General features: G+C 45.7%; 1 protein-coding gene across 7 annotated transcripts in view; it reads right to left on the bottom strand.

The window, feature by feature from the left end:
- arhgef9a (Cdc42 guanine nucleotide exchange factor (GEF) 9a) overlaps nt 1-26,431 on the bottom strand; it is a 224,866-nt gene that overhangs the window by 38,800 nt on the left and 159,635 nt on the right. For all 7 annotated transcript variants that reach the window (XM_078412533.1, XM_078412536.1, XM_078412540.1 and 4 more), the window contains one exon: nt 13,615-13,858. In XM_078412533.1, coding sequence (XP_078268659.1) covers nt 13,615-13,858 — 244 coding nt within the window. The remainder of the gene's footprint in view (nt 1-13,614; nt 13,859-26,431) is intronic.

Below are 26,431 nucleotides of genomic sequence, written 5' to 3'. Positions count from 1 at the left end.
ACTTTGGTGGTGAGAATAGGAAGGCAGATTATTATCTGAATGGTGTCAAGTTAGGAAAAGGGGACGTACAACGAGATCTGGGTGTCCTAGTGCACTGAAAGGAAGCATGAAGGTACAGCAGGCAGTGGAGAAAGCCAATGGAATGTTAGCCTTCATAACAAGAGGAGTTGAGTATAAGAGCAAAGAGGTCCTTCTGCAGTTGTATAGGGCCCTAGTGAGACCGCACCTGGAGTACTGTGTGCAGTTTTGGTCTCCAAATTTGAGGAAGGATATTCTTGCTATTGAGGGCATGCAGCGTAGGTTTACTAGGTTAATTCCCGAATGGCGGGACTGTTATATGTTGAAAGACTGGAGCGACTAGGCTTGTGCACAGTGGAATTTAGAAGGATGAGAGGGGATCTTATCGAAACATATAAGATTATTTAGGGGTTGGACATGTTAGAGGCAGGAAACATGTTCCTAATGTTGGGGTAGTCCAGAACCAGGGGCCACAGTTTAAGAATAAGGGGTAGGCCATTTAGAACTGAGATGAGGAAAAACATTTTCAGTCAAAGAGTTGTAAATCTGTGGAATTCTCTGCCTCAGAAGGCAGTGGAGGCCAATTCTCTGAATGCATTCAAGAGAGAGCTAGATAGAGCTCTTAAGGATAGTAGAGTTAAGGGGTATCGGGAGAAGGCAGGAACGGGGTACTGATTGAGAATGATCAGCCATGATCACATTTGAATGGTGGTGCTGGCTCAAAGGGCCGAATGGCCTACTCCTGCACCTATTGTCTATTGTCTATTGACCCTGATGCAGGTCAGACTGAGTGACGATAGCAAGTTATTTTTCTGAAGGGTATAAGGGGCTCACAGGTGGTGCAGCAGTAGAGTTGCTGTCTTACAGCGCCAGAGACCTGTCCAATCCTGTCCACGGGCGCTGTCTGCATGGAGTTTGTACATTCTCCCCATGACCTGTGTGGGTTTTCTCCGGGTGCTCCAGTTTCCACCCACACTCCAAAGACATACAAGTTTGTGGGCTAATTGGCTTGGTGTAATTGAACATTGTCCCGACTGTGTGTAAAATAGTGTTAGTGTGCGGGGATCGCTGGTCGGTACAGACTTGGTGGGCTGAATGGCCTGTTAACGCGCTATGTCTCTAAACTAAAACGAAACTTTAAAAAGTGCGTAAGTGAGCCTTGGCGACGCACAGATTCAGCCATTGCCACAGTTTTTTTCGGCAGGACAGGGAAGGAGGAGGGGAAGAGAAAACAAATGTCCAAGATGTAGGGAACAAATGCAGCACCACCTGGCCCCAATAAAAAGCCAGAGTCAAACAGGCAGCAGTCAAAGAGTAGATACAAAATGGTGGAGTAACTCAGCGGGTCAGGCAGCATCTCTGGAGATAAGGAATAGTTGACGTCTCACGTTAAAACTCTTCCTAAGACTCTCAGTCCCTTCCTCAGACACCTCAGTCAAAGAGAAGGTTGTGCTGTACACCATCCAAATGTAGGCTGATAAATGACAAACACCATTTACATCACACAAGTCTGAAACCATGGCCACCTCCAACAAAAGGAAGTCCAATTGCCCCCTCTTCACCTTCAACCAAATTAGCATTACCAAATTCCATTATCATTCTACAGATTGCCATTGACCAGAAATGTATCTCGAAACAAAAACTGTGGTTAAAAGAAGAACAGGGGCTGGGTGTGTTGGAAGGGACTGCAGATGCCGGTTTATAATGACGTTTATAAAGACGTGCGTGTTTGTAGGTAAATTTGGCCCAATGCTCAGGGAGTGGATGAGAAAGTGGGATGACATAGAATTAGTGTGAATGGGTGATCGATGGTTGTCGTGGACTCGAATGGGCCGAATGGCCTGTTTCCATGCTGTTTCTCTTCATCCCTAAAACCTTCAAGGTCAGTCAACATCAGTGGAAACATCTACTGCAACATTAACCCTCACGTTGTTCCTGAATGGCATGTTGTTCCACACCACAAACACACTGGGCGTCTTAGCTCTGGAGTCTAGGATCATGCATCTTCCTGCGGTCGTTCAAACTCGTTTATTTTAAGGAAATTCTCTGTCCCTGCTTCTCATGAGGATGAAGACAAACAAGATAACCCTGGGGATATCTGCTTGCCTGGTTCAGATCATTTCCAATGTGCATTAAAAGCAAACAAATATATTTATACAGTAGAAAGTCAAATCTCTCCGGGCATTCAAAGGAGCATTACCAAACAAAGTTTGACATATTTGTCAAAGACATGGATTAGGAGGAGAAAAGAGAAGGCGTGTGTTTAGGGGAAGGAATAAGTTTTGGACCCTGTAGCTGAGGGCACAACTGTGAAGGAAAGGAGGGACGAAATTCAGGGATATACAAGCTGCTGAATTTGAGCAAGGAAAGATGGTGTTCGGAGTTGCAGAGCTGTCGGAGATTACATAGGTCGGAAGAGCTGAGTGGTGGAAAGATTTCAATACAATACAATATTAAAAGGCATCACTTAGTCAGGAGCTAACGTCTGTCAGCAAGTCCGGAGATGATGTGCGGATTAAATTTGGCATTGTTTAGAACAAGGGGATGGAGAACCAGGAAATCTTTGACAGGGACCCCGTGGCTAGATGTGGCATTGCTACAAGAGATGTCAGTCGTATTTATGTCAGTCCCAGCATTTTAGTTTAGTTTAGTGTAGAGATACAGCGCGGAAACAGGCCCTTCGGCCCACTGAGTCCGTGCCGACCAGTGATCCCAGCGTGCTAACACACACACTACCTACGCACTATCTACATCTATCCTACACACACTCGGGGCAATTTACAATTTTTTTACCGAGGCCAATTATCCAAGCGGGTCACGGGGAGAACGTACAAACTCCGTCCGGGCCAGCATCGAACCCGGGTCTCTGGGTAATCCACTGGACATGTCCGAGAACCTGCCTGGGGAAAAGCTTCCAGACTGCAGATTTGAGATTTTAGCAATGCCTCCCTCGTTCTCAACCTATAATATATTGAAAGGATGTGTACTTGAGCTCAAAGCCTCACATTAACGCTGTCGGAAAGAACACTTCAGGAGTTCAGCCGCTGAGCTGCGTGGAGTTGCCATGGTTGCGGCTTCAATAAACTGTGCAGCTTGATTGCACAGATGTGATGAGTGATTTCCTCTTGGGTCAATGTCAGAGCTTGCAGTCGGGCTGTGTGCAGCTTTCTGCAAAGGCCCGTGCTCAAATAGTAATCTAGCGAGGTGCAACTCCTGAGCTTCGTAGCTACAGCAGGTAGATACACTTCTACAGTCAACACCATAAGGTCTAATGCACCAGGCGATCCAGCTGACACTGTCTTACAAAGATGACCACTTATTTTCTCAGGCTGGAAGTAATTAAGTGTTTTAAATTTAGTTTTTAGAGATACAGCTTGGAAACAGGCCCTTCGGCCCAACGAGTCCGTGCCGACCGGCGATCCCCATACACTAGTTCAAGCCTACACACTAGGAGCAATTTTATAGAAGCCAATTAACCCACCCACCTGCACGCCTTTGGGATGTGGGAGGAAACCGGAGCACCCGGAGAAGAGCCAGGCGCTCACAGGGAGAGTGTGCAAACTCCGTACAGACTGCACTTTAGTGTGAGCTTCTGCCAGGTCTTGCAGGTCAATTGTGGAGACGGAAGCCATGTCTGAATATTATCTCAATGACATACATGTACATGCAAGCTTCTCACATGGCATGAGCCTATATTTAGAGTAATTAATGAATCGTGGGGGGGGGGGGGGGCTTTCAAAGTATGAATAACAGGCGGTATTAGCTCTAGATTTTGGGTGACTAAATCATTCTCCACTTCCACAGAAGTTTGATTTTCCATGCTTTCCAGAAATATTTATTACTAACAATGCAAATGTTTAACATTGCAAGGCCTTTCTTCTCCTTGGGTTTGCTTCTTCATTATCTCCTCGATCTAGCAAATAAGTCAGAGAAACAAGAGACAGCAGACGCTGGTTAACACAAGAAAACACAAAGTGCTGGAGAAACTCAGCAGGCCAGGCAGCATCTCAGGACACAATGGATATGCGTTGTTCCACATCCGGGACCCTTCTTCAAGCTGATGGTCGTAGGCCAAAAAAAGCTGGAGATGGGTGGGTGGGATGGATAAAGCCTGGCAAGTGAGAGGTTAATACAGACCAGGGGGATGTTGATTGGCAAATGGGTGGATGTCGGCTCGAGAGGAAAAGGTGACAAACGTCTCTCTCTGAGGAGAGACGAGGAGTAAATGTGAAGCCAGAGGAAGGGATGTAGGTGGAAGGGGCTGGGTTGGGATTGGGAAGAGTGGGAGTACAAGAAATGCATTCAGAGGGAGCAACAGGGAAGGGGGGTGTTGTTATCTAACATTGAAGAATTGAATGTTCATACCATTGGGTTACATAGAAACATAGAAAATAAGTGCAGGAGGAGGCCATTCGGCCCTTCGAGCCAGCACCACCATTCATTGTGATCATGGCCGATCATCCACAATCAATAACCCGTACCTGCCTATTCCCCATATCCCTTGATTCCACTAGCTCCTAGGGCTGTATCTAACTCTCTCTTGAATCCATCCAGTGATTTGGCCTCCACTGTGGCAGAGAATTCCACAAATTCACAACTCTCTGGGTGAAAAATAAGTTCCTTCTCACCTCCGTTTTAAATTTATTCTAAGACTGTGGCCCCTGGTTCTGGACAGGCCCAATAGCGAGTTGTTAGCGAACCCAAGTGGAATATGAGGTGCTTTTCCTCCAGTTTGCAAGAAAGAGAATAAGCAATGTCAATTTGCAGAGCAAACACAGTGAGATGCAAAAGCCATCTGATATCCCAGCATGTGGGTAAGTCAATGCATACACATTCCCACGTTTGGTAAACTATTAAAAGAGGCATATATTTTTTAAGTGAAACCATCATTCTGATTTTTAATTTCGGCTGTATGATTAGCTTGCTGGGCTGTGGGTAGAAACATTAGGCTATGCAGAATGCTTTATTTTGTGCGCACTGCAGTGAACGGGCTGAGACTTTGAGAGACATGTGTTGCTCAACTTGGTGTGGGTAATTGCTAAGCAGCTTGGCCCAGGCACTTAATGCCTGGAGCAGCAACCTTCTCATGTGCCCTCTGGTTGCACGAAAAACTCCTCTATTTCACTTGGGCAGCTTACAGTATGAATTTTGATTTCACTAACTTCACGTAACCCTTGCATCGCCTGTCTCTCCGTCTCTCCACCACCCTAGTAGTCCTACTAGTTTCACTGCCGTCCTGTTGAGTTTCACTGTTTGTGTAACTCGTTATCACCTTCCCCACAGCCAGCAATGGACCATTGTGGGCTCCACCTTCCCTTGGTCATCGTTGCTTTTTGCATATCTTTCATTCATTTGTTCTATGTACCTTCTATAGCTCTCGTTTCCCTCTCCCCTGACTCACAGTCCAAAGAAGGGTCTCAACACCTATTCCTTCTCTCCAATGATGTTGCCTGACCCGCTGAGTTACTCCAGCTTTTAGGGTCCATCTTCTATACTCTCCTTTCATCATTTCTAATGCTGCATGTTCAAAATGGCATCCCTGAAGCACAAGTTCAAGTCTACTGATGTTCATAGAAACATACAAAATAGGTGCAGGAGGAGGCCATCTGGCCCATTGAGGCAGCACCGCCATTCATTGGCTGATCATACACAATCATTAACCTGTGCCTGCCTTCTCCCCATATCCCTTGATTTTGCTACCCCTAGAGTATCTAACTCTTCTAAATTCATCCAGTGAATTGGCTTCTACTGCCTTCTGTGGCAGAGAATTCCACAAATTCACAACTCTCTGGGTGAATAAGTTCTTTCTCATCTCAGTTTTAAATAGTCTCCCCTTTATTCTTAGATTGTGGCCCCTGGTTCTGGACTCCCCCAACATTGGGAACATTTTTCCTGCATCTAGCTTGTCCAGTCCTTTTATAATTTACACGTTTCTATAGGATCCCCTCTCATCCTTCTAAGTTCCAGTTCCATTTATCAGCCAAAATGTTCGAGCTCAGACGATTATTTATTAGTTAAAAATCTCACTCCATAAAATATCTGCTGTGGGATGCCATAATACCCTCCTACTCTTTGTGCAAAGATCCCAGCAAGGCCTCTAACCAAGGCCAAGAATTGCCATGAATATATAATTGGTGTTAACCTCATTCTTGTGTGCAACATTTACAACGCCCACTGTTTGGATTTAAAGGAAGCTGATATCAGCTTCAGAAAATTAGGCATGTTATTCATTAGTTTAGAGATACAGCCTGGAAACAGGCCCTTCGGCCCACCGAGTCTATGCTGACCAGCGAATACCCGTTCACCAGTTCTATCCTACACACTAGGGACAATTTTCAGAAGCCGATTTAGTCTAGTTTATGTTTAGTGAGAGCAGATAGAGCGCGGAAACTGGCCCTCTGGCCCACTGGGCCCGCGCTGGCCAGCGATCCCTGTACACTAACATTCTCCTACACACGCTAGGGACAATTTATAATTTCAACAAGCCAATTAACCTACAAATCTGTACGTCTTTGGAATGTGGGAGGAAGCCTGGAGCACCTGGAGAAAACCCACGCAAGTCATGGGGAGAACACACAGACTACGTACGGACAGCGCCCGTAGTCAGGATCGAACCCGGGTCTCTGGCGTTGTAAGGCAACAACTCTACCGCTGCGCTACTTTGCCGCCCACAAGTATTTGAGTAAAGGTTTCATCCAGATTAGATCTAAATTAGGTTTTTATTCACAAAATGCTGGAGTACCTCAGCAGGTCAGGCAGCATCTCGGGAGAGAAGGAATGGGTGACGTTTCGGGTCGAGACCCTTCTTCAGACTGAAGAAGGGTCTCGACCCGAAACGGTCTTCTTCAGTCTGAAGAAGGGTCTCGACCCGAAACGTCACCCATTCCTTCTCTCCCGAGATGTTGCTTGACCTGCTGAGTTACTCCAGCATTTTGTGAATAAAAACCTTCGATTTGTACCAGCATCTGCAGTTATCTTCTTATATTAGATCTAAATTAGATCTTTCAATACGAAAAAGTTTCATCCAAATTATATCTAAATTGGATCTTTTCAATTAGAAAAAAAACTATTTTTTTGACTCGTTTGCTGTGCGTGAATAATTAAATCAAACGGACAAATCTGAGGTGTTAAATTTAACCTTTTGCTTCTTCTCCTCCCCTCACTCCCAGCACCCTTGCGATTGAGGATGCCTTACACCCAACTCAACTCCTGAAGGTCACCAAGTAGCTGTCAGGTCATTGTGGGACCCACAGGCTGTGCCAAGGATGGGGCATGAGATGCTTGGCAGAAAGGGCCCAGTGAAAGGTGAAAGGGCTGGATAGAGTGGATGCGGAGAGGATGTTTGCACTAGTGAGATAGTCTAGGACCAGAGGGCGCAGCCACAAAATAAAAGGAGATGAGGAGGAATTTCTTTAGTCTGTGGAATTCATTGCCACCATCAGCGGTGGAGGCCAAGTCATTGGGTATTATTAAGGCGGAGATTGACCGATTCTTGATTAGTACAGGTGTTAAGGGTTATGGGAAGAAGGCAGGAGAATGGGGTTGAGAGGGAATGGTACATCAGCTATGGTTGAGTGGAGGAGTAGATTGATGGGCCGAATGGCCTAATTCTGCTCCTAACTCTTATGAAAGGGGAGGAGGTTGGTTTTGGAGTAGGTGTACCTCTGAAAATCATGTTGTTGTTGTTGCTCTTCTTCAAGAAGAGGATGATCCTATGGATATGTCCAAATGAAATCAGAACACTTTCCGAGGCTCAGACCTACTATTTCTACCACAACCAATGCCACTAAGAATTAGTTTAGGCACTCAGTTGTGGGAATAAAGAACACAAAATGTTTGGAGGAACTCAGTGGATCAGGCAGCACCTGAGAAGGGAATAAACAGGTGACCTTTCAGTTTGGGCTCCTTCTTCAGACTGATTGCAGAAGTGTGGGGGGGGGGGGGGGGGGAGGGGGAAGCTGGAAAAGAGAGATGGGGCGAGAAAAGTCAGGCAAGTGACAGGTGAAGATGGACACAAGTGCTGGAGTAACTCAGTGAGTCAGCCAGCATCTCCGGAGAAAACGAATGGGTAACGTTTCTGTCAGGACCCTTCTTCAGACTGAAGAAGGGTCCTGACCCAAAATGTGACTCTGTAGAAGGGTCCCAACCTGAACCGTCAGTCTGAAGAAGGGTCCCGACCCGTGACGTCACCCATCCCTTTTCTCCAGAGATGCTGCCTGACCCGCTGAGTTACGCCAGCACTTTGTGTCAATCTTTGCTACAAACCAGCATCTGCAGTTCCTTGTTTCGACAAGTGATAGGTGAATACAGGTGAGGGAAGTTAGTTTGGCAGATGGGTGGAGTAAACGGCAGAATTCTGCTTGTGGGAAAATTCAGGTTTGGAGCAATGTTGATCAACTGTTAAATAATCTTTCATCTGTGAGTATCGCTCATTCCCTGTATAACATCCTCAACTGACTCAATAGATCTGACAACCTATCTGTATATTCAAGTCAAGTCAAGTTTATTTGTCACATACACATACACGATGTGCAGTGAAATGAAAGTGGCAATGCCTGCGGATTGTGCACAAAAAAGAATTACAGTTACAGCATATAAATAAAGTTAATAAGTTACTATAGTGTAGACAAAAATTTAGTCTCTGGGGTTATAAAAGTTGACAGTCCTGATGGCCTGTGGGAAGAAACTCCGTCTCATCCTCTCCGTTTTCACAGCGTGACAGCGGAGGCGTTTGCCTGATCGTAGCATCTGGAACAGTCCGTTATTGGGGTGGCAGGGGTCCCTCATGATCTTGCTTGCTCTGGATCTGCACCTCCTGATGTATAGGTCCTGCAGGGGGACGAGTGTAGTTCCCATGGTGCGTTCTGCCGAACGCACTACTCTCTGCAGGGCCATCCTGTCCTGGGCAGAGCTGTTCCCAAACCAGACTGTAATGTTGCCGGACAGGATGCTCTCTACAGCCCCAGAGTAGCCCCAGAGTGTGTGGGAAGGAACTGTAGATGATGGCTTACACCGAAGGTAGACACAAAATGCTGGAGTAACTCAGCGGAACAGGCAGCATTCCTGGAGAAAAGGAAGGGGTGACGTTTCGGGTCGAGATGGGTCTGCAGAAGGGTCTCCAAGCGAAACGTCACCCCGATCCCTACTCTCCAGAGATGCTGCCTGTCCCACTGAGTTGCTCCAGCTCTTTGTGTCTATCTTCTATCTATATATTAGATTGGAAAGTCATTATTCCATTAAAGCAGCCATGTAATTTCAACGTCTTTCTTTAAAATTTCGATGTACAATACTAATTCATTAATCATTCAGTGAATTCGGAAATTATAAAATTGATATGTCACAGGAGGAGGCCCTCTGGTCCAGTGAATCTATTCCTGTTCCCAGCAGAGTGATCCTAGCAGTTTATTAGTCTGTTCTCTTCCCAGAAGCTATCAAATTTCCTTTGGAAGACATTAATTAATTTTGTTTCCACCGCTGTTAGAGATGATGAATTCTAGATCATAACAACTCGCTGAAAATTAAAACCCATTTTCACCACGTCCATCTTGGTTTTTTTTGGGAAATCAAAACTTTAAATCTTCTTTCCTTGTGCTTGGTCCATCTGCCAATGTCAACAGCATCTCCCTGTTTATCCCATCTAAAACAGCCAAAATCACGTTCACAGGTTATAGTAGAATTAGGCCATTCGGCCCATCGAGTCCACTCGCCATTCAATCATGGCTGATCTCTGCTTCCTAATTCCATTTTTCCTGCCTTCTCCTCGTAACCCTTGACACCCGTTCTAATCAAGAATTTGTCTACCTCTGCCTTAAAGATATCCACTGACTTGGCCTCCACAGCCCTCTGTGGCAATGAGTTCCACAGATTAACTACCCTCTGACTGAAGAAGTTCCTCCTCACCTCCTTTCCAAAAGAGCGCCCTTTAATTCTGAGGCTGTGACCTCTGGTCCTAGACTCTCTCACCAGTGGAAATATCCTTTTCACATCCACTCTATCTATGCCTTTCATTATTCTGTAAGTTTCAATGAGGTCCCCCCTCAATCTTCTAAACTCCAGCGAGTACAGGCCCAGTGCAGTCCAACGCTCATCATGTGCTAACCCACTCAGTCCTGGAATCATTCTCGTAAACCTCTTCTGGATCACTCCAGAGCCAGGGCATCCTTCCTCAGATATGGGGCCCAAATTTGCTCACAGTACTCCAAATGCAGCCTGACCAGCGCCTTATAGAGCCTCAGCATTACATCTCTGTTTTTGCATTCCAGTCCTCTTGATATAAATGCTGGCAATCTTGTATATGTCAGTCAAATCTCCTCTCAATTATCTGTTTCTTAGGAGAACAACCCTTTCTTGTGGCCCCTTTAGGACCATGATTTTTTCCTGAAGTTACGTGATCAGAATTTGGACACAATACCAGAATTATGGCCTATTTTAGTTTCCCAGGAACACTCATATCCTTCTCGAGTCGGCATTACTGCTGTTAATTATAAAGGTAAACAGCATCGTTTCCTATGAACTACTCACAGGTCATACAGCACAGAAGTGGGCCCTTCAGCCCATGAAATATGCTCTCACCATGTGTCACCCATTTACATTCATCCCATTTCACTCTCCCCACATCCCCATCAACTTCCCTCCGATTTTTCCAGTCACTTGTGTTCCAGGGGCAATTTATTTTAGTTTAGTTTAGTTTAAAGACACAGTACAGAAACAGGCCCATTGGCCCACCAGGTCCGCGCTGACCAGCGATCCCCATACACTAGCACTATCCATCCCGCACACTATTGGCAATTCACAGATTTTACCAAAGCCAATTAACTTACGGACCCGCACGCCTTTGGAGTGAGGGAGACAGCCGGAGCTCCCGGAGAAAACCCACACGGTCACGGGGAGATCATACAGACTCTGCCTCAGAAGGCAGTGGAGGCCAATTCTCTGAATGCATTCAAGAGAGAGCTAGATAGAGCTCTTAAGGATAGCGGAGTCAGGGGGTATGAGGAGAAGGCAGGGACGGGGTACTGATTGAGAATGATCAACCATGATCACATTGAATGGCGGTGCTGGCTCGAAGGGCAGAATGGCCTCCTCCTGCACCTATTGTCTTTTGTCTATTGACTTCATACAGACAGCACCCGTAGTCAGGATCAAACCCGGGTCTCTGGCGCTGCATCATGCAGTAACTCTACCGCCGCGTCACAGTGCCGCCCAAATTTACACAGGACCAATGATCTACCAACAAATACATATTTGGAATGTGGAAGGAAATTAAAGGATCGGGAAGAAACCCATGCAGCCACAGGGAGAACATGCACACAGACAACATCTGAAGTCAGGATTGAGCCCAAGTGGCTGATGTTGTAAAGCAGCCCTGTGCTGCTGTGCCACATCTAAATCAGGCTTCCGATAACTCAAAAAGAGGAGAAAGCAACTTGGAATCTCATCCACTGTATCCGTTGTTCAAGATGTGGACGCGTATACATCGGTGAGACCAAACGTAGACTGGGCGATCGCTTCACTGAACACTGAACACTTCGCTTCAGTCCGCCTGAACCAACCTGATCTCCCGGTTGCTGGACACTTCCCATTCCCACACTGACCTTTCTAGCCTAGGTCTCTTCCATTGTCAGAGTGAGGCTAAACGCAAATTGGAGGAACAGCATCTCATATTTCGCTTGGGCAGCTTACAGCCAATGATACGAATCTCACTGACGGGTCGAGACCCGAAACGTCACCCATTCCTTCTCTCCAGAGATGTTGCCCGTCCCGCTGAGTTACTCCAGCTTTTTGTGTCTGTCTCCAGTGGTATGAATATTGATTTCTCTAACTTCAAGTAACCCAAGTTATTCCCTCTCTCTCTCTATCCCTCCCCCACCCAAGTCGCACCAGCTTCTCATTTTCACCCAACAAACAGCTAACAATGGCCGGTTTCCTTTATCATCGTTACTTTTTTGCACATCTTTCATTCATTGTTCTTTATTTCTCTACATCATCTTCTATATCTCTCGTTTCCTTTCCCCATGACTTTTAGTTTGGAGAAGGGTCTTGACCCGAAAAACATCACCCATTCCTTCTCTCCAGAAAAGCTGCCTGTCCCGCTGAGTTACTCCAGTTTTTTGCGTCTGTCTTTGGAAGTTTCGAGCCCTTCCTTGACCAACACTCTTTCGGTCAATCTAAAAACTTATTTGAAAGGCAAGCGCAGGCTCGGCGATCGCTTCGCTCAACACCTGCGCTCGGTCCGCATTGGCCAAACTGATCTCCCATTCCCAGTCTGACCTTTCTGTCATGGGCCTCCTCCAGTGCCATAGTGAGGCCCACCGGAAATTGGAGGAACAACACCTCATATTTCGCCTGGGCTTGAACATCGACTTCTCCAACTTTAGATAGTTCCTCTGTCCCTCTCTTCCCCTCCTCCTTCCCAGATCTCCCTCTATCTTCCTGTCTCCACCTATATCCTTCCTTTGTCCCGCCCCCCTGACATCAGTCTGAAGAAGGGTCTCGACCCGAAACGTCACCCATTCCTTCTCTCCTGAGATGCTGCCTGACCTGCTGAGTTACTCCAGCATTTTGTGAATAAATACCTTCAATTTGTACCAGCATCTGTAGTTATTGTCTGATAAAGTGCCGGAGTAATGGCCTAGAAACCATACCAATGCCTCTGCTCCCTCAGAAGGCTGAGATGTTTGGCAGGTCCCCAACAATTATCACCAACCTCCTACATTTGCGCCGTAGAAAGTGTTTTATTGGAACGCATCACAGAGTGGTTTGGAACAGCTCCATCCAAGATCGCAAGATAATTGCAGCAAATTGTGGACGCGGCCCAGACCATCACACAAACCAACCTCCCTTCCATTGACTCCATTTACACTTCATGCTGCCTTGGCAAGGCTACCAGCATAATCAAAGATGAGCCTCACCCCGTTCACTCCCTTTTCTCCCCTCTCCCATCAGGCAAATGGTACAGAAGTGTGAAAAATGTACACCTCCAGATTCAGGGACAGTTTCTCCCCAGCTGTTATCAGGCAACTGAACCATTCTATCAACAGAGAGCGGTTCTGAGCTACTATCTGCCTCAATGGAGTCCCTCAGACTATCTCTAATCAAACTTTACTGGACTTTATCTTACACTAAACATTATTCCCTTTACCATGTATCTGTACACTGTAGATGGCTCGATGATAATCATGTATTGACTTTCCGCTAAATGATTAGCAAGCAACAGAAAGCTTTTCACTGTACCTCGGTACACGTGGCACTAAACTAAATTAAACTAAACTAACTCATCAGATCAGGCACTATCTCTGGAGAACATGGATAGGTGACTTTTCAGGTCGGGGCCCTTTTTGCAGTCTGCAAACTATTTACTAAAGCAATTCTTGAGCTAAAACCTTTTGCATAGAGCAGTGGTTTCAAAAGAATGAATCCATTCCTTATTAGCCAAGTACCTCCATTTACTTCACTGATGCACATCTGTGTGATAAACAGGACTGCTCAGCACAATTCTGTTAAAGTACGTGGCTCTACGTCTATTATTACTACAAATATGGCATTTTCAAGCACAAGTTATTTTGGTAGAAGTGAAGAAATAACAAATGATCTTGCCTATTTTTTCATCTTCTTGAACCATCCTCCTCTCCTCATGTAGTGCCCGCAGCCATCTTTGCTTTTCTTCCGGCTTCTTCACGCAGAATAAGTGCACTTCCTCCGTCTCCTTGTTCTTTAGTTTGAAGGCATTCTTGGCATTAACATTAAATTCATCATCTCTTCCATCACCAACGTCTTTCATTTCATACTTGTCCATGTCAATTCTGCTTTTGTAGTAAAGAATGTCCCGTCGTATCAAATCCTTGAGGAAAGAAATTCAGAAGCAAGTTTTAGAACAGACGCATTCCACACTGCTGGAAAAACCATTGATGCTGGTTCGGAACCATGATTTCTATTGTAGAAATTCTAGGCTTGTATACACTGGAATTTAGAAGGATGAGAGGAGATCTTATCGAAACGTATAAGATTTTTAAGGGGTTGGGCACGTTAGAGGCAGAAAACATGTTCCCAATGTTGGGGGAGTCCAGAACAAGGGGCCACAGTTTAAGAATAAGGGGTAGGCCATTTAGAAGTGAGATGAGGAAAAACTTTTTCAGTCAGAGAGTTGTGAATCTGTGGAATTCTCTGCCTCAGAAGGCAGTGGAGGCCAATTCTCTGAATGCATTCAAGAGAGAGCTAGATAGAGCTCTTAAGGATAGCGGAGTCAGGGGGTAAGGAGAGAAAGCAGGAACGGGGTACTGATTGAGAATGATCAGCCATGATCACATTGAATGGCGGTGCTGGCTCGAAGGGCCGAATGGCCTCCTCCTGCACCTGTTGTCTATTGTCTATTGTAAGTGGCTCAGTAACCATTTGGTTCACTGCGACTGGGATTTTGTATATACAAATATCCAGCATCATATCATGCAATGTAGAAATTGATGGGGTTCCTTGCAAGATGTCATGTCACACCAAATGTTTTGCCTTTCCTTGTAATTGAAGTGACGAAGCAAACATTAAGTATAGAAATTGGGAGGTTATATTGCAGTTATTTCAGACGTTGGTGAGGCCACATTTAGACCATTGTGTTCAGTCGTGGTCACCATTTTATAGGCAAGATATTGTCAAGCTGGAAAGGGTGCAGAGAAGATTTACGAGGATGTTGCCAGGACTCAAGAGCCCGAGCTTTCAGAAAGGTTGAGCAGGCTGGGACTCTTTCCTTGGAGCGCAGGAGGATGAGGGGTAATCTTATAGAGGTGTACAAAGTCATGAGAGGAATAGATCAGGTAAATGTACAGAGTCCTTAGCCCAGAGTAGGGGAAATCAAGAACCATAGGACATAGGTTTAAGGTGAGGGGGGAAAGATTTAATAGGAACCCGAGGGGTAACTTTTTTACACAAGGTGTGTGGTGGGCATGTGGAACGAGCTGCTGGAGGAGGTAGTTGAGGCAGGTACTGTCCCAACATTTAAGAAACGTTTAAACAGGTACATGAATAGAGTAGTTTTAGAGGGATAAGGGCCAAATGCAGTCAGGTGGGACGAGTGTAGATGAGGCATGTTGGTCGGTATGGGCAAGTTAGTTCCAGTGGCCTGTTTCCGCGCTGTATGATTCTATGACCATGAATCTGTGACTCTATAACAAACAACACAACCTACAGGAATACATTGGTGATGTTTATATGATCCTCAATATGTCATCCAGAAATCTGGACCAACACGTTGGCAGATGATACATAAGCTTGAAACTATGCACCAAGTGACTCAGGGACAGCTTCTTCCCCTCTGTGATCAGACTTCTGAATGGTCCTTCCATCAGCCTAGGGTTCAGTCCCGATTCTCCAACCTACCTTATTGCAGAGGGTCAGTCTGAAGAAGGGTCTCGACCCGAAACGTCACCCATTCCTTCTCTCCCGAGATGCTGCCTGACCTGCTGAGTTACTCCAGCATTTTGTGAATAAATCGATTTGTACCAGCATCTGCAGTTATTTTCTTATACTTATTGCAGCCAATGATCATTTTCTCTGGAACTGTTATGCTACAATTTATTCTGCAGCCTGGTATCATTCCCTGTGCTCAACCTTTTGTACTTGTGTTTCATTTAATCGTATTCATGAGTGGTATTTATTCGATTTGATTGGATAACATACAAATAAAAGCTTTTTGCTGTACCTCAGCACACGTGACAATAATAATAAACATAAACCTACACTATGTTCAAATCCAATAATGGAAGGTTAAGAGTCTGAAAGCACAAAGTGCTGGAGTAACTCAGTGGGTCAGGCAGCATCTCTGGTGAATATGAATAGGTGACATTTCAGGCCGGGACCCTTCTTCAGACAAGAATTAAAAAGTCCATAAGACACAGGAGCCAAATGAGGCCAGTCGGCCCATCGAGTCATTCGATCATGGCTGATCTATTTTTCCCTCTGAACCCCATTCCCTTGCCTTCTCCCAGTAACCTTTGGCTCCCTTACTAATCAAGAACCTATCAATCTCTGTTCAGTTTTAGTTTTGTTTAGTTTTGAGATATAGTGTCGAAAGAGGCCCTTCGGCCCACCGAGTCCGAGCCGACCAGCAATCACCTCGTGCATTAGTACTGCCCTACACACTAGGGAGAATTTACAGAGGCCCATTAACCCTACAAACTTGTTTGTCTTTGGGAATTGGAGGAAACCGGAGCACCCAGAGAAAGCCCACATGGCCACAGGGAGAAAATACAAACTCCGTACAGACAGCACCCATAGCCAGAATCGAACGAGGGTCTCTTGCGCTGTAAGGCAGCAACTCTACCACTGCGCCATTGTGCTGCCCTGCTTTAATCTCGATGAAATGGCTTCCACAGCTGTCTGTGGCAATGAAATCCATAGATTCACCACCCTCTAGCTGAGGAAATTCCTCCTCACCTCCATTCTACAGGTAAAAACGTTTGAATTCAGTTTAAAAACCTTTATCTTACCTATAAAACTGTCCTGACATTTTTTTTAAATTAAGCCCAAGTGATCCACGAAGAATGGAGATCTTTAATTTTAGCTCACAACTTCAGTCCTGTTTCACCATATTGACTTCTAATTGCCAATGAAAATTCTACCATGCCATTTATTTACACTGAATCACCACCATGCAAAAGGCTCACTGCCACTTTGTCACCAATGATACAAATTGAGAATGAATAATTTTAATATGTACCAAGGGGTAAAGGGCAAGAGAGAAAATAAAGAGTGGTTACAAGCTTGTGCTTTTAAGACTTGGCAGGAGTAATGATCTAACAAAAAATTGTTTGCAAAGCAGTTGCAAATGCCACTCAATTTGGAGGTTGGCACTATTGATTTCATACTGAATAAATAAATCATGGCCCCTTCCAAACGTGCTGCAAAACCTTCCATCTCCTGTGGCATAGAGCATAGAACAGCACAGCACAGGAACAGGCCCTTCAGCCCACCAGGCCTGTGCTGAATGTGATGCCGTTAAACTGATCTCCTCTGCCTGCACGTGATCCATACCCCTCCATTCCCTGAATATCCACGTGCCAATTAAGATTCATAAGTTCACAAGTCACAGGAGAAGGCCATTCAGCCCATCGAGTCTAGGGCGGTAGTGTTGAATTCCTAAAACACTTTATCCTAGCATCTGCAGCCTTGTTTGTTTTAAGGGATAGAGAGAGGGAGGTGCTGGTGATGAATCCTGCACGCAGTGAATCTTGTAGATGAGCACTGCAGCCATTATATGTCAACCAGTCACGGACTCTTTGAAGCACTTCCCTCTGGAAGGCCACAGCCAGACATAATAACAGCTTTTTTTCCCCCACGAGTAGTAGCTCTACTCCATAACCAAAAGTCTGTAGTCTCTTTTTGCTCCGGTTTATTTCACTCACATGTATAAAATGGTAATGTTGTATTCTTAATGTTTTAATGTTTTATGCTTTATTCTTAATTGTTTACTGTATGTTCGTGTTGTTACTTGCGAGCGGAGCACCAAGGCACATTCCTTGTATGTGTACATACTTGGCCAATAAACCTATTCATTCATTTATTCATTCATCCTTTGCAATATCCAAAACTCTACCACGAAAAGTCCAGTCGAACTCTCCTTTGCTTGTTAATGGAAGGATGCACTCAAATGAAGTACAACCTAGATCTTTTATTCCCCAAACTTTCCCTGAAGTTATTGATTCTACTGTGGTCTGCAACCAATGATCTTCTCATATGAACGTTAGCAAATGGTTTAAACATGAGACCATTCTTTTAGCCTCCATTCATACTGAAATTAAATACTAAAAACAAGCAATACAGGTAGCAGCCATGGCGCAACTGGTAGAGCTGTGCCCCACAACTCTATTGACCCGGGTTCGATCCTGACCTCGGGTGCTGTCTGTGTGGAGTCTGCACACATTCTCCCTGTGATCACCAGCATTTCCTAGTAGGCGGGTTCTCTCCAGATGCTCTGGTTTCCTCACCCATCTCAAAGACGCGTGGGTGTGTAGATTAATCGGCCTCTGTAAATTGCCGCAAGTGTGGAGGGAGTGGATGAGAAAGTGGGGAAACATGGAGGCAGTGTGAACAGGTGATCAATGATCGGCACAGACTCGGTGGGCCGGTTTCCATGCTGTATCTCTAAATTAAACTAAACTAAACTGAAACGTGGCACCTTTTGGTTTGTACGGCTCACAGTTCTGTCAGGTGGTGCCTTGAAACTTTAGTTCATCAGGTCAGAGTAAAGAAAGAACATTTCATATGAAGAGTTCCATCCTTTTTGCCCAATTTTCCCTGACCAGAGGGTGCTGGGTCGTATCTTGAGGGCATATTCCAATAGCACAAAAAACCCCAGCTATTTTTCATTTGTGAAGGTTGGCATTAAATGTTGGCCTTGCTTTCAGATGCAGCATTATGCTGCTATTATCCACTTCATGCTCCTCTTACTGCAGGAGAGAGAAGCTCACCTTTGATCATGAATTCAGTATCACTGCTTTCAATAGATAGTAATCACTAATCACGTAAAGGATTCACAATGTCCCTACGGACGGCACAAAGGAATAGATCTAACACACAAAAAAAATCAGATTCCCAGAATATTTAAAGCTGACTTTCCTTTGGTATTATTTTTATAGAGTCATAGAGTCATGGAATGATACAGTGCGGAAACAGGCCCTTCGGCCCAACTTGCCCACGCCGGCAATGTCCCAGCTACACTAGTCCCACCTGCCTACGCTTGGTCCAAATCCCTCCAAACCTGTCCTATCCATGTACCTGTCTAACTGTTTCTTAAATGATGGGATAGTCCCAGCCTCAACTACCTCCACTGGCAGCTTGTTCCATTCACCCACCATCTTTTGCATGAAAAGGTTACCCCTCAGATTCCTATTAAATCTTTTCCCCTTCACCTTGAACCTATGTTCTCTGGTCAATTCCTCAACTCTGGGCAAGAGACTCTGTGCATCCACCCGATCTATTCCTCTCATGATTTTATACACCTTCATAAGATCACCCCTCATCCTCCTGCGCTCCAAGGAATAGAGACCCTGCCGACTCAACCTCTCCCTATAGCTCACACCCTCTAGTCCTGGCAACATCCTCGTAAATCTTCTTTGTACCCTTTCAAGCTTGACAATATCTTTCCTATAACATGGTGCCCAGAACTGAACACAATATTCTAAATGCTGCCTCACCAACGTCTTATACAACTGCAACATGACCTCCCAACTTCCCAACTTTAAATTTAAAAAAACACTCCACCCCTGTAAATTAACTGAAATTTAAAAAATATGTATATTATTTATTTGTGCCTTGATTTATCCATGTATTAACATAATGAAAGTTCTGAAGTTTTTTTGCCTTGATTCCCTTTCACAAGACTTAATTGCCTAGAAGTATTGTCCAAGAGCATATTTCTGGTTGTTGTTACAAATCTAGTCCAAAATTAGAGATAGATGGGAGATTTACTGGGAGGTAGTTTGAAATTGCTCTGATTATTTTTTTATAAGATTCCTACTTCCATCAGAGATTTTCTAAAGCTGTTTTATTTTAAAATGACATTGCATTATAAAATTAACTACATGCAATGAATACGAGCTTTCAAAATGCATTGTTACAATATCTCACAAACACATACTTATTGGGAAAAAAATCTGCCCAAGATAAAAGGTTTTTGAAGATTGTTTTTTTCAATGTGATTCAATGATACTTTGTTGTCACATGTACCTATGCAGAGTGAAATTCCTCGTTTTGCACACAATCAACTAAAATCATGCTGTAGATAAGGACAATCATAGAGAAGGACAAAGGTGCAACAATTGTAGTATAATAGTGGACTTCACAGAGGCAGCACACAAAGACTCTTCACATTTTTGTTTAGTTTAGTTTAGTTTAGATACAGCACAGAAACAGGCCCATCGGCCCACCGAGTCATAAGTGATACGAGTAGAATTAGGCCCTTTGTCCCATCAAGTCTACTCCGCCATTCAATCGTGGCTGATCTATCCCTCCCTCCTAACCCCATTCTCCTGCCTTCTCCCCATAACCTCTGACACCTGTACTAATCAAGAATCTATCTATCTCTGGCTTAAATATATCCATTGACTTTGCCTCCACAGCCTTCTGTGGCAAAGAATTCCACAGATTCACCACCCTCTGACTAAAGAAATTCCACCTTATCTCCTTCCTAAAATGATGTCCTTTCATTCTGAGGCTATGATCTCTAGTCTTAGACTCCCCCACCAGTGGAAACATCCTCCCCACATCCACTCTATCCAGGCCTTTCACTATTCTGTACATTTCAATGAGGTCCCCCCTCATTCTCACGCCGACCAACGATCCCCACACTTTAACATCTCCCTACACACACTATGGACAATTTTTTTAAAACTTTGATACAAAGCCAATTATCCTACAAACCTGCATGTCTTTGGAGTGTGGGAGGAAATGAAGGTCTCAGGGAAAACACACGCAGGACAAGGGGAGAACGTTCAAACTCCGTACAGACAAGCACCCATTGTCAGGATCGAACCCGGGTCTCTGGCACTCGACCATTTAGCCACCGTGCCACCATGATGCCAACAAAGTGTCAAAATACTTAATTATTTACTGATGGGGGAAAAGGATGTGACTTGGACAGAAGTACTGTACTTGGATACAGAAGGCACAGAATAAAATGTATTGAACATACCACGGAGAAAAAACTAAGAAGCAAAAATCTTCAAGAAGATATGATCAGTGAGATGGGCAGACAGATGGCAGATGAAGGTTAATATGCTTAAGTGTGAGATGGTACATTTTCAGAAGGAAGAAACATAGAGTGGGACCATATGCTTATTGGAAAAACACTGAAGAATGTGAATAAATAAAGTACTAGGCATTCATATATAATTCACTGAGAGTATAGGTGCAGAGAGATCGAATCATAATTAAAAAATCAGCAGCATTTAGGATGTAATGTGTAAGGAAATGGAGCACAAGACTAAATTATATATATATATATATCTATATATATATATATATATATATATAAGATTTTGGCAAACAAAAAATGCAGATGCTGGAAATGCACAGCAGGTCAGGCAGCAGCTGTAGAGAAAGAGATGAAGCCAACATTGCAGGACAAAGGGTCAACAGAAAGTGGCCAGCTGTGATAAAAGCCTGCAGGTTCACTCGAAAGGTTTAGTTTAGTTTAGAGATATAGCGTGGAAACAGGCCCTTCGGCCCACTGAGTCCACGCCTGTGATCCACATTAACATGGCCCTACACACACTAGGGACAATTTTGCATTTATACCAGCCAATTAACCTACAAACCTGCATGTCTTTGGAGTGTGGGAGGAAACTGATGATCTCGGAGCACACCCATGCAGGGGAGAAGGTATAAACTCCGTACAGACAGCGCCTGTAGTCAGGATTGAACCCAGGTCTCCAGCTCTAAGGCAGAAGCTCTACTGCTGCGCCACCATGCCGCCACCATGTTGTGTTGTTCTACTATTGCTTCCCGGAGAATCCTGAGACAACTGAAGCATTACGCTCGAATGATAGACACAAAATACTCGAGGCGAGAAAAGGCCGGACAAATCAGATGAGTCAGGAAAGGTGGAGCCCATATTGGCCCATTGTTGGCTGGGGAAGGTGTGTTAACAAGAGGAATACAAGGATGTGAACAATGGGACTAGTAGGACAACTAGGATGGGGGAGAGGGGTGGTGGGGAGAGGTGAGGGAATGCAGGAGTTACTTGAAATTAGAGAAATCAATGTTCATACTACTGGGTTGTAAGCTGCCCAAGCACAATATGAGGTGTTGTTCCTGCAATTTGCGTGTGGCCTCACTCTTTGACAATGGATGAGGCCCAGGACAGAAAGGTCAGTATAGGAATGGCAAGGGGAGTTAAAATGTTTGGCAACCGGGAAATCATGTAGTCCAAGGCAAACTGAGAATAAGCATTAAGCGAAATGATCGCCGAGCCTGCTCTTGGTCTCACCTATATGTAGGCGCCCACACCGGAAACACCAGATACAGTAGATGAAGTTGGAGGAGGTGCAAGTAAACCTCTGCCTCACCAGAAAGGACTGCTGGGGTCCATAGATGGAGGTGAGGGAGGAGGTATAAGGACAGGTGTAACACCTCCTGCGGTTGCAGGGGAAAGTACCTGATGAGGGGTGCAGTTTGTACTATCCTCCAGGATTAGTTTAGTTTAGGTTAGTTTTTGGCATATAGTGTGGAAACTGGCACTTTGGCCCACCATGTCCATACCGGCCAGCAATCACCTCGTACACCAGCACTATTCTACACACTAGGGACAATGTACAATTTTAACAAAGCCACATAACCTACAAACCTGCATGTCTTTGGAGTGTGTGGGAGGGAACTGGAGCACCCAGAGAAAACCCACGCAGACACAGGGAGAACGTACAGACAATACAGACAGCATCCCCCGTAGTCAGGATCGAACCCGGGTCTCTGGCGCTGTAAGGCGGCAATTCTACCGCTGCGCCACTGTGCCGCCCTAACATCTAAAATCTAATTAAAATAACAAGTGGTTTATCCAGCTTTGCCTTCTGGTGGTTTTAAGTGAAATGGTTCATTAAGTGTCTGAAGATTGCGCTGGACTTTTTATACGTGCTTTGTTCCTTAACCCAGGTCTCTGGGCCCCTTTATAACCACAGCTAGCATGCGGTGTAAACGAGTAACAATTTCTGGCAAACTAACTTAATTCAGACCAATTTAGTCAAAATTGAAATCCCGCTGGAGGCTATCAAAACTGTTCCCTCGTAGTTCCAAGATCTGATTAGGAGCAACAGTTCAGACTCAATCTCGAGCAAAGGAAATTTCCCTGCAATCACTATAAATAAAAGAACCGTCCTGTGATAATAGAATCGTCCCGTGTGCCTGTTCACAGATAGTTAAAGTCAATAAACTTGTTACATGTGGGAAATTGTGTTTTACCATGAATGCCGCATTGAAAATACAAAAAGCATTTTACTTTCTATATTACCAATCCCTTCCCCTCCTCTGCAATTGGGGCTTTTGATGAAAGGGGGGGGGGGGGCTCATTGAAATTAATGAAAGGCCTGGATACTGGGGGGGTGTCGTGAATGCTTCCACTAGTGGCAGAGTCTGCAACCAGAGGGCACAGCCTCACAATAAAAGGATGTACTTTTAGAAAGGAGATGAGGAGGAATTTCTTTAGCCAGAGGGTGGTGAATTTGTGGAATTAGACAGGCTGTGGAGGCCACGTCAATGGATATTTATAAGGTGGAGATTGGCAGGTTTTTGTTTACTTAAATGTTACAGGAAGAAGGCAGGAGAATGGGGCTGAGAGGGAAAGATAGATCAGCCATGATTGAATGGCGAAGTAGACGCAATGGGCCGAATGGCCTAAATTTGCTCCTATGTCTTATGAATGTTCAGTCATACAGATTTCTACTGTATGAGAGAGCATTTAACAGAGAATAAGGAATTAATATATTCTGGTTCATTCCCTCAAGTGCCTATTCTGCATCTTTGATGACTGAAGGCAGCTCACTAAGGCAATCTGGCCTTCCTTCTTTGTAATTATCCTTGCGTTTTCGTGCCAGGTTATTTTCATGCGCACAGCATCTCAGATTAGCTTGGCTCTTCCCTCTTGCAATATCCACATGTGTGCCATCAGCTGTGGCTGATGCTATCCTTATGTCAGTTCCTGTACAATCCAGTAAACACACACATTTGGTTAACAGGATCCCACAGGATATAAAAGCAAAATAAAGAAAAATGAGGGATTGTAGACCTAGGCTACGACGAATGGTCAGGAAAGGTTCGATTTTAAAGAGAAGCTTAAGTGAGGGACACAGAGGCAGGCAGCACGGTGGGGCAGCACAGTGGGGGCGGCACGGTGGGGCAGCACAGTGGGGTGAGCACAGTGGGGGCGGTACGGTGGGGGCGGCACAGTGGGGGAAGCACGGTGGGGCGGCACAGTGGGGGCGGCACGGTGGGGGCGGCACAGTGGGGGCGGCACGGTGGGGCAGCACAGTGGGGGCAGCACAGTGGGGGCGGTACGGTGGGGCAGCACGGTGGGGCAGCACAGTGGGGCAGCACAGTGGGGGCGGCACGGTGGGGCAGCACAGTGGGGGCGGCACAGTGGGGGCGGTACGGTGGGGCAGCACAGTGGGGGCGAAACAGTGGGGGGGGCACAGTGGGGCAGCACAGTGGGGGCGGCACAGTGGGGGCGGCACAGTGGGGGCAGTACAGTGGGGGCAGCACAGTGGGGGCGGCACAGTGGGGGAAGAACAGTGGGGCGGCACAGTGGGGGGAGCACAGTGGGGCGGCACAGTGGGGGGAGCACAGTGGGGGCAGCACAGTGGGGGCGGCACAGTGGGGCAGCACAGTGGGGGGAGCACAGTGGGGCGGCACAGTGGGGGGAGCACAGTGGGGGGAGCACAGTGGGGGAAGCACAGTGGGGCGGCACAGTGGGGGAAGCACAGTGGGGCGGTACAGTGGGGGAAGCACAGTGGGGCAGCACAGTGGGGCGGCACAGTGGGGGGAGCACAGTGGGGGAAGCACAGTGGGGGCGGCACAGTGGGGCAGCACAGTGGGGGGAGCACAGTGGGGCGGCACAGTGGGGGCAGCACAGTGGGGCGGCACAGTGGGGGGAACACAGTGGGGGGAGCACAGTGGGGCGGCACAGTGGGGCGGCACAGTGGGGGCAGCACAGTGGGGCGGCACAGTGGGGGGAGCACAGTGGGCGGCACAGTGGCACCGTGGGTTGAGGCATTGCCTCACAGCGCCACGGCCCCAGAGGTCCTGGTTCGATCCCAACCTTGGCTGCTGTTTGTGTGGAGTTTGCATCTTCTCCACGTGGTACACTAAATGTTGTCCTTTATTGGGGTGGCTCAGTGGCAGAGTGGTAGAGTTGCCAGGAGTTGCCAGAGACCCAAGATCTCAGCGGGTCAGGCGGCATCTGTGCTAGCATCTGCAGTTATTTTCCTACACTTCAATGGCAATGTCATCAGTGACACCTTTACTATCACTACCTTGGGGGTCACTACTGACCAGAAATTGAATCAGAGTAGCCATGTGGCTCAGGAGTTAATTGACCTTCCCTCTAACTGACGTTCTTTGTTCTCCGCCAAGATTAAATAGACTGGATTCACTTCTCTGCCAAATGTCAAAGCCGAGAAACAACCATTTGTCGAAGATTTGAGAGGGCTTGAGTCAGCATGCAAACCAACAGCCTGTACCTTCAAGTGAAAAAAAATGTGGAGATTTTGTTTTTAAACACACTCTTTCAGTTGTGATCATGAAATCTCTACGTTTTGTGATGTTACATTTATAGAAGATAAACACTTCATGCCAGTTACAAAATTAATAGATTTGCATGTTGTGCTTAATTTACTAATCAGAAGGCATTAAGGCTTAATTTAAAAAAGGCAATCCATCGATAATTAACAATATTTTTAAAATCTGTAGTGATTATGATCCATGGTCGTCTTACATAGTACTGGGAATGTCAAGTAACACCACAGAAAAATACCCAAACACTTCAAAAATGATGTGAGGCTGCTACAGTAAAGCACAGAACATCGTGCGGATGAGATAGACAGAAAATGCTGGAGTAACTCAGCGGGACAGGCAGCATCTCTGGATAGAAGGAATGGGTGACATTTCGGGTCGAGACCCTACTTCTGTCTGAAGAGTCCTTCTGTGTCTACCTTCAATTTAAACCAGCATCTGCAGTTCCTTCCTACACATGGTGTGGATGAGATTTAGATTGGTGTAGAAAGGAACAAAATACTGGAGTAACTCAGCAGGACAGGCAGCATCTCTGGAGAGAAGGAATGGATGACGTTTTGGGTCAAGCCCCTTCTTCATATTTAGATCTGTTATGCTCAAATCTGTCAGATCATATCATTGCCTCAGCATGGATTCAGAATTGGAACTTGTAACATAGGCTAACAGTCCAAAGACTGTGGCATTATCAAAGATGCAGTTCCACAGATTAAACATTAATATGAGCTTTTGTTTGCCTGCTCTGGCTCTTTAAATAGATGTTCATTAAATTTGAAGAAGAGAATAACATTTCATTGGTCTTAGCCTGTGTTTCTTCCTGAATCAACATTTCCCCAAAAGCGGTCACGGTGGCGCAGTGGTAGAGCTGCTGCCTTACAGCGAATGCAGCGCCGGAGACCCGGGTTCGATCCTGTCTGCGGGTGCTGTCTGTACGGAGTTTGTACGTTCTCCCCGTGACCTGCGTGGGTTTTCTCCGAGATCTTCGGTTTCCTCCCACACTCCAAAGACGTACAAGTTTATAGATTAATTGGCTTAGTAAATGTAAAAATTGTCCCTAGTGGGTGTAGGATAGCGTTAATGTGCGGGGATCGCTGGTCGGCACGGACTCGGTGGGCCGAAGGGCCTGTTTCCGTGCTGTATCTCTAAACTAAGC

This window comes from Rhinoraja longicauda, chromosome 15, assembly GCF_053455715.1.
Source record: "Rhinoraja longicauda isolate Sanriku21f chromosome 15, sRhiLon1.1, whole genome shotgun sequence".
Taxonomy (NCBI): domain Eukaryota; kingdom Metazoa; phylum Chordata; class Chondrichthyes; order Rajiformes; family Arhynchobatidae; genus Rhinoraja; species Rhinoraja longicauda.
Note: the sequence above shows the minus strand (reverse complement) of the source record. Positions and strands in the feature narration are given on the sequence as shown.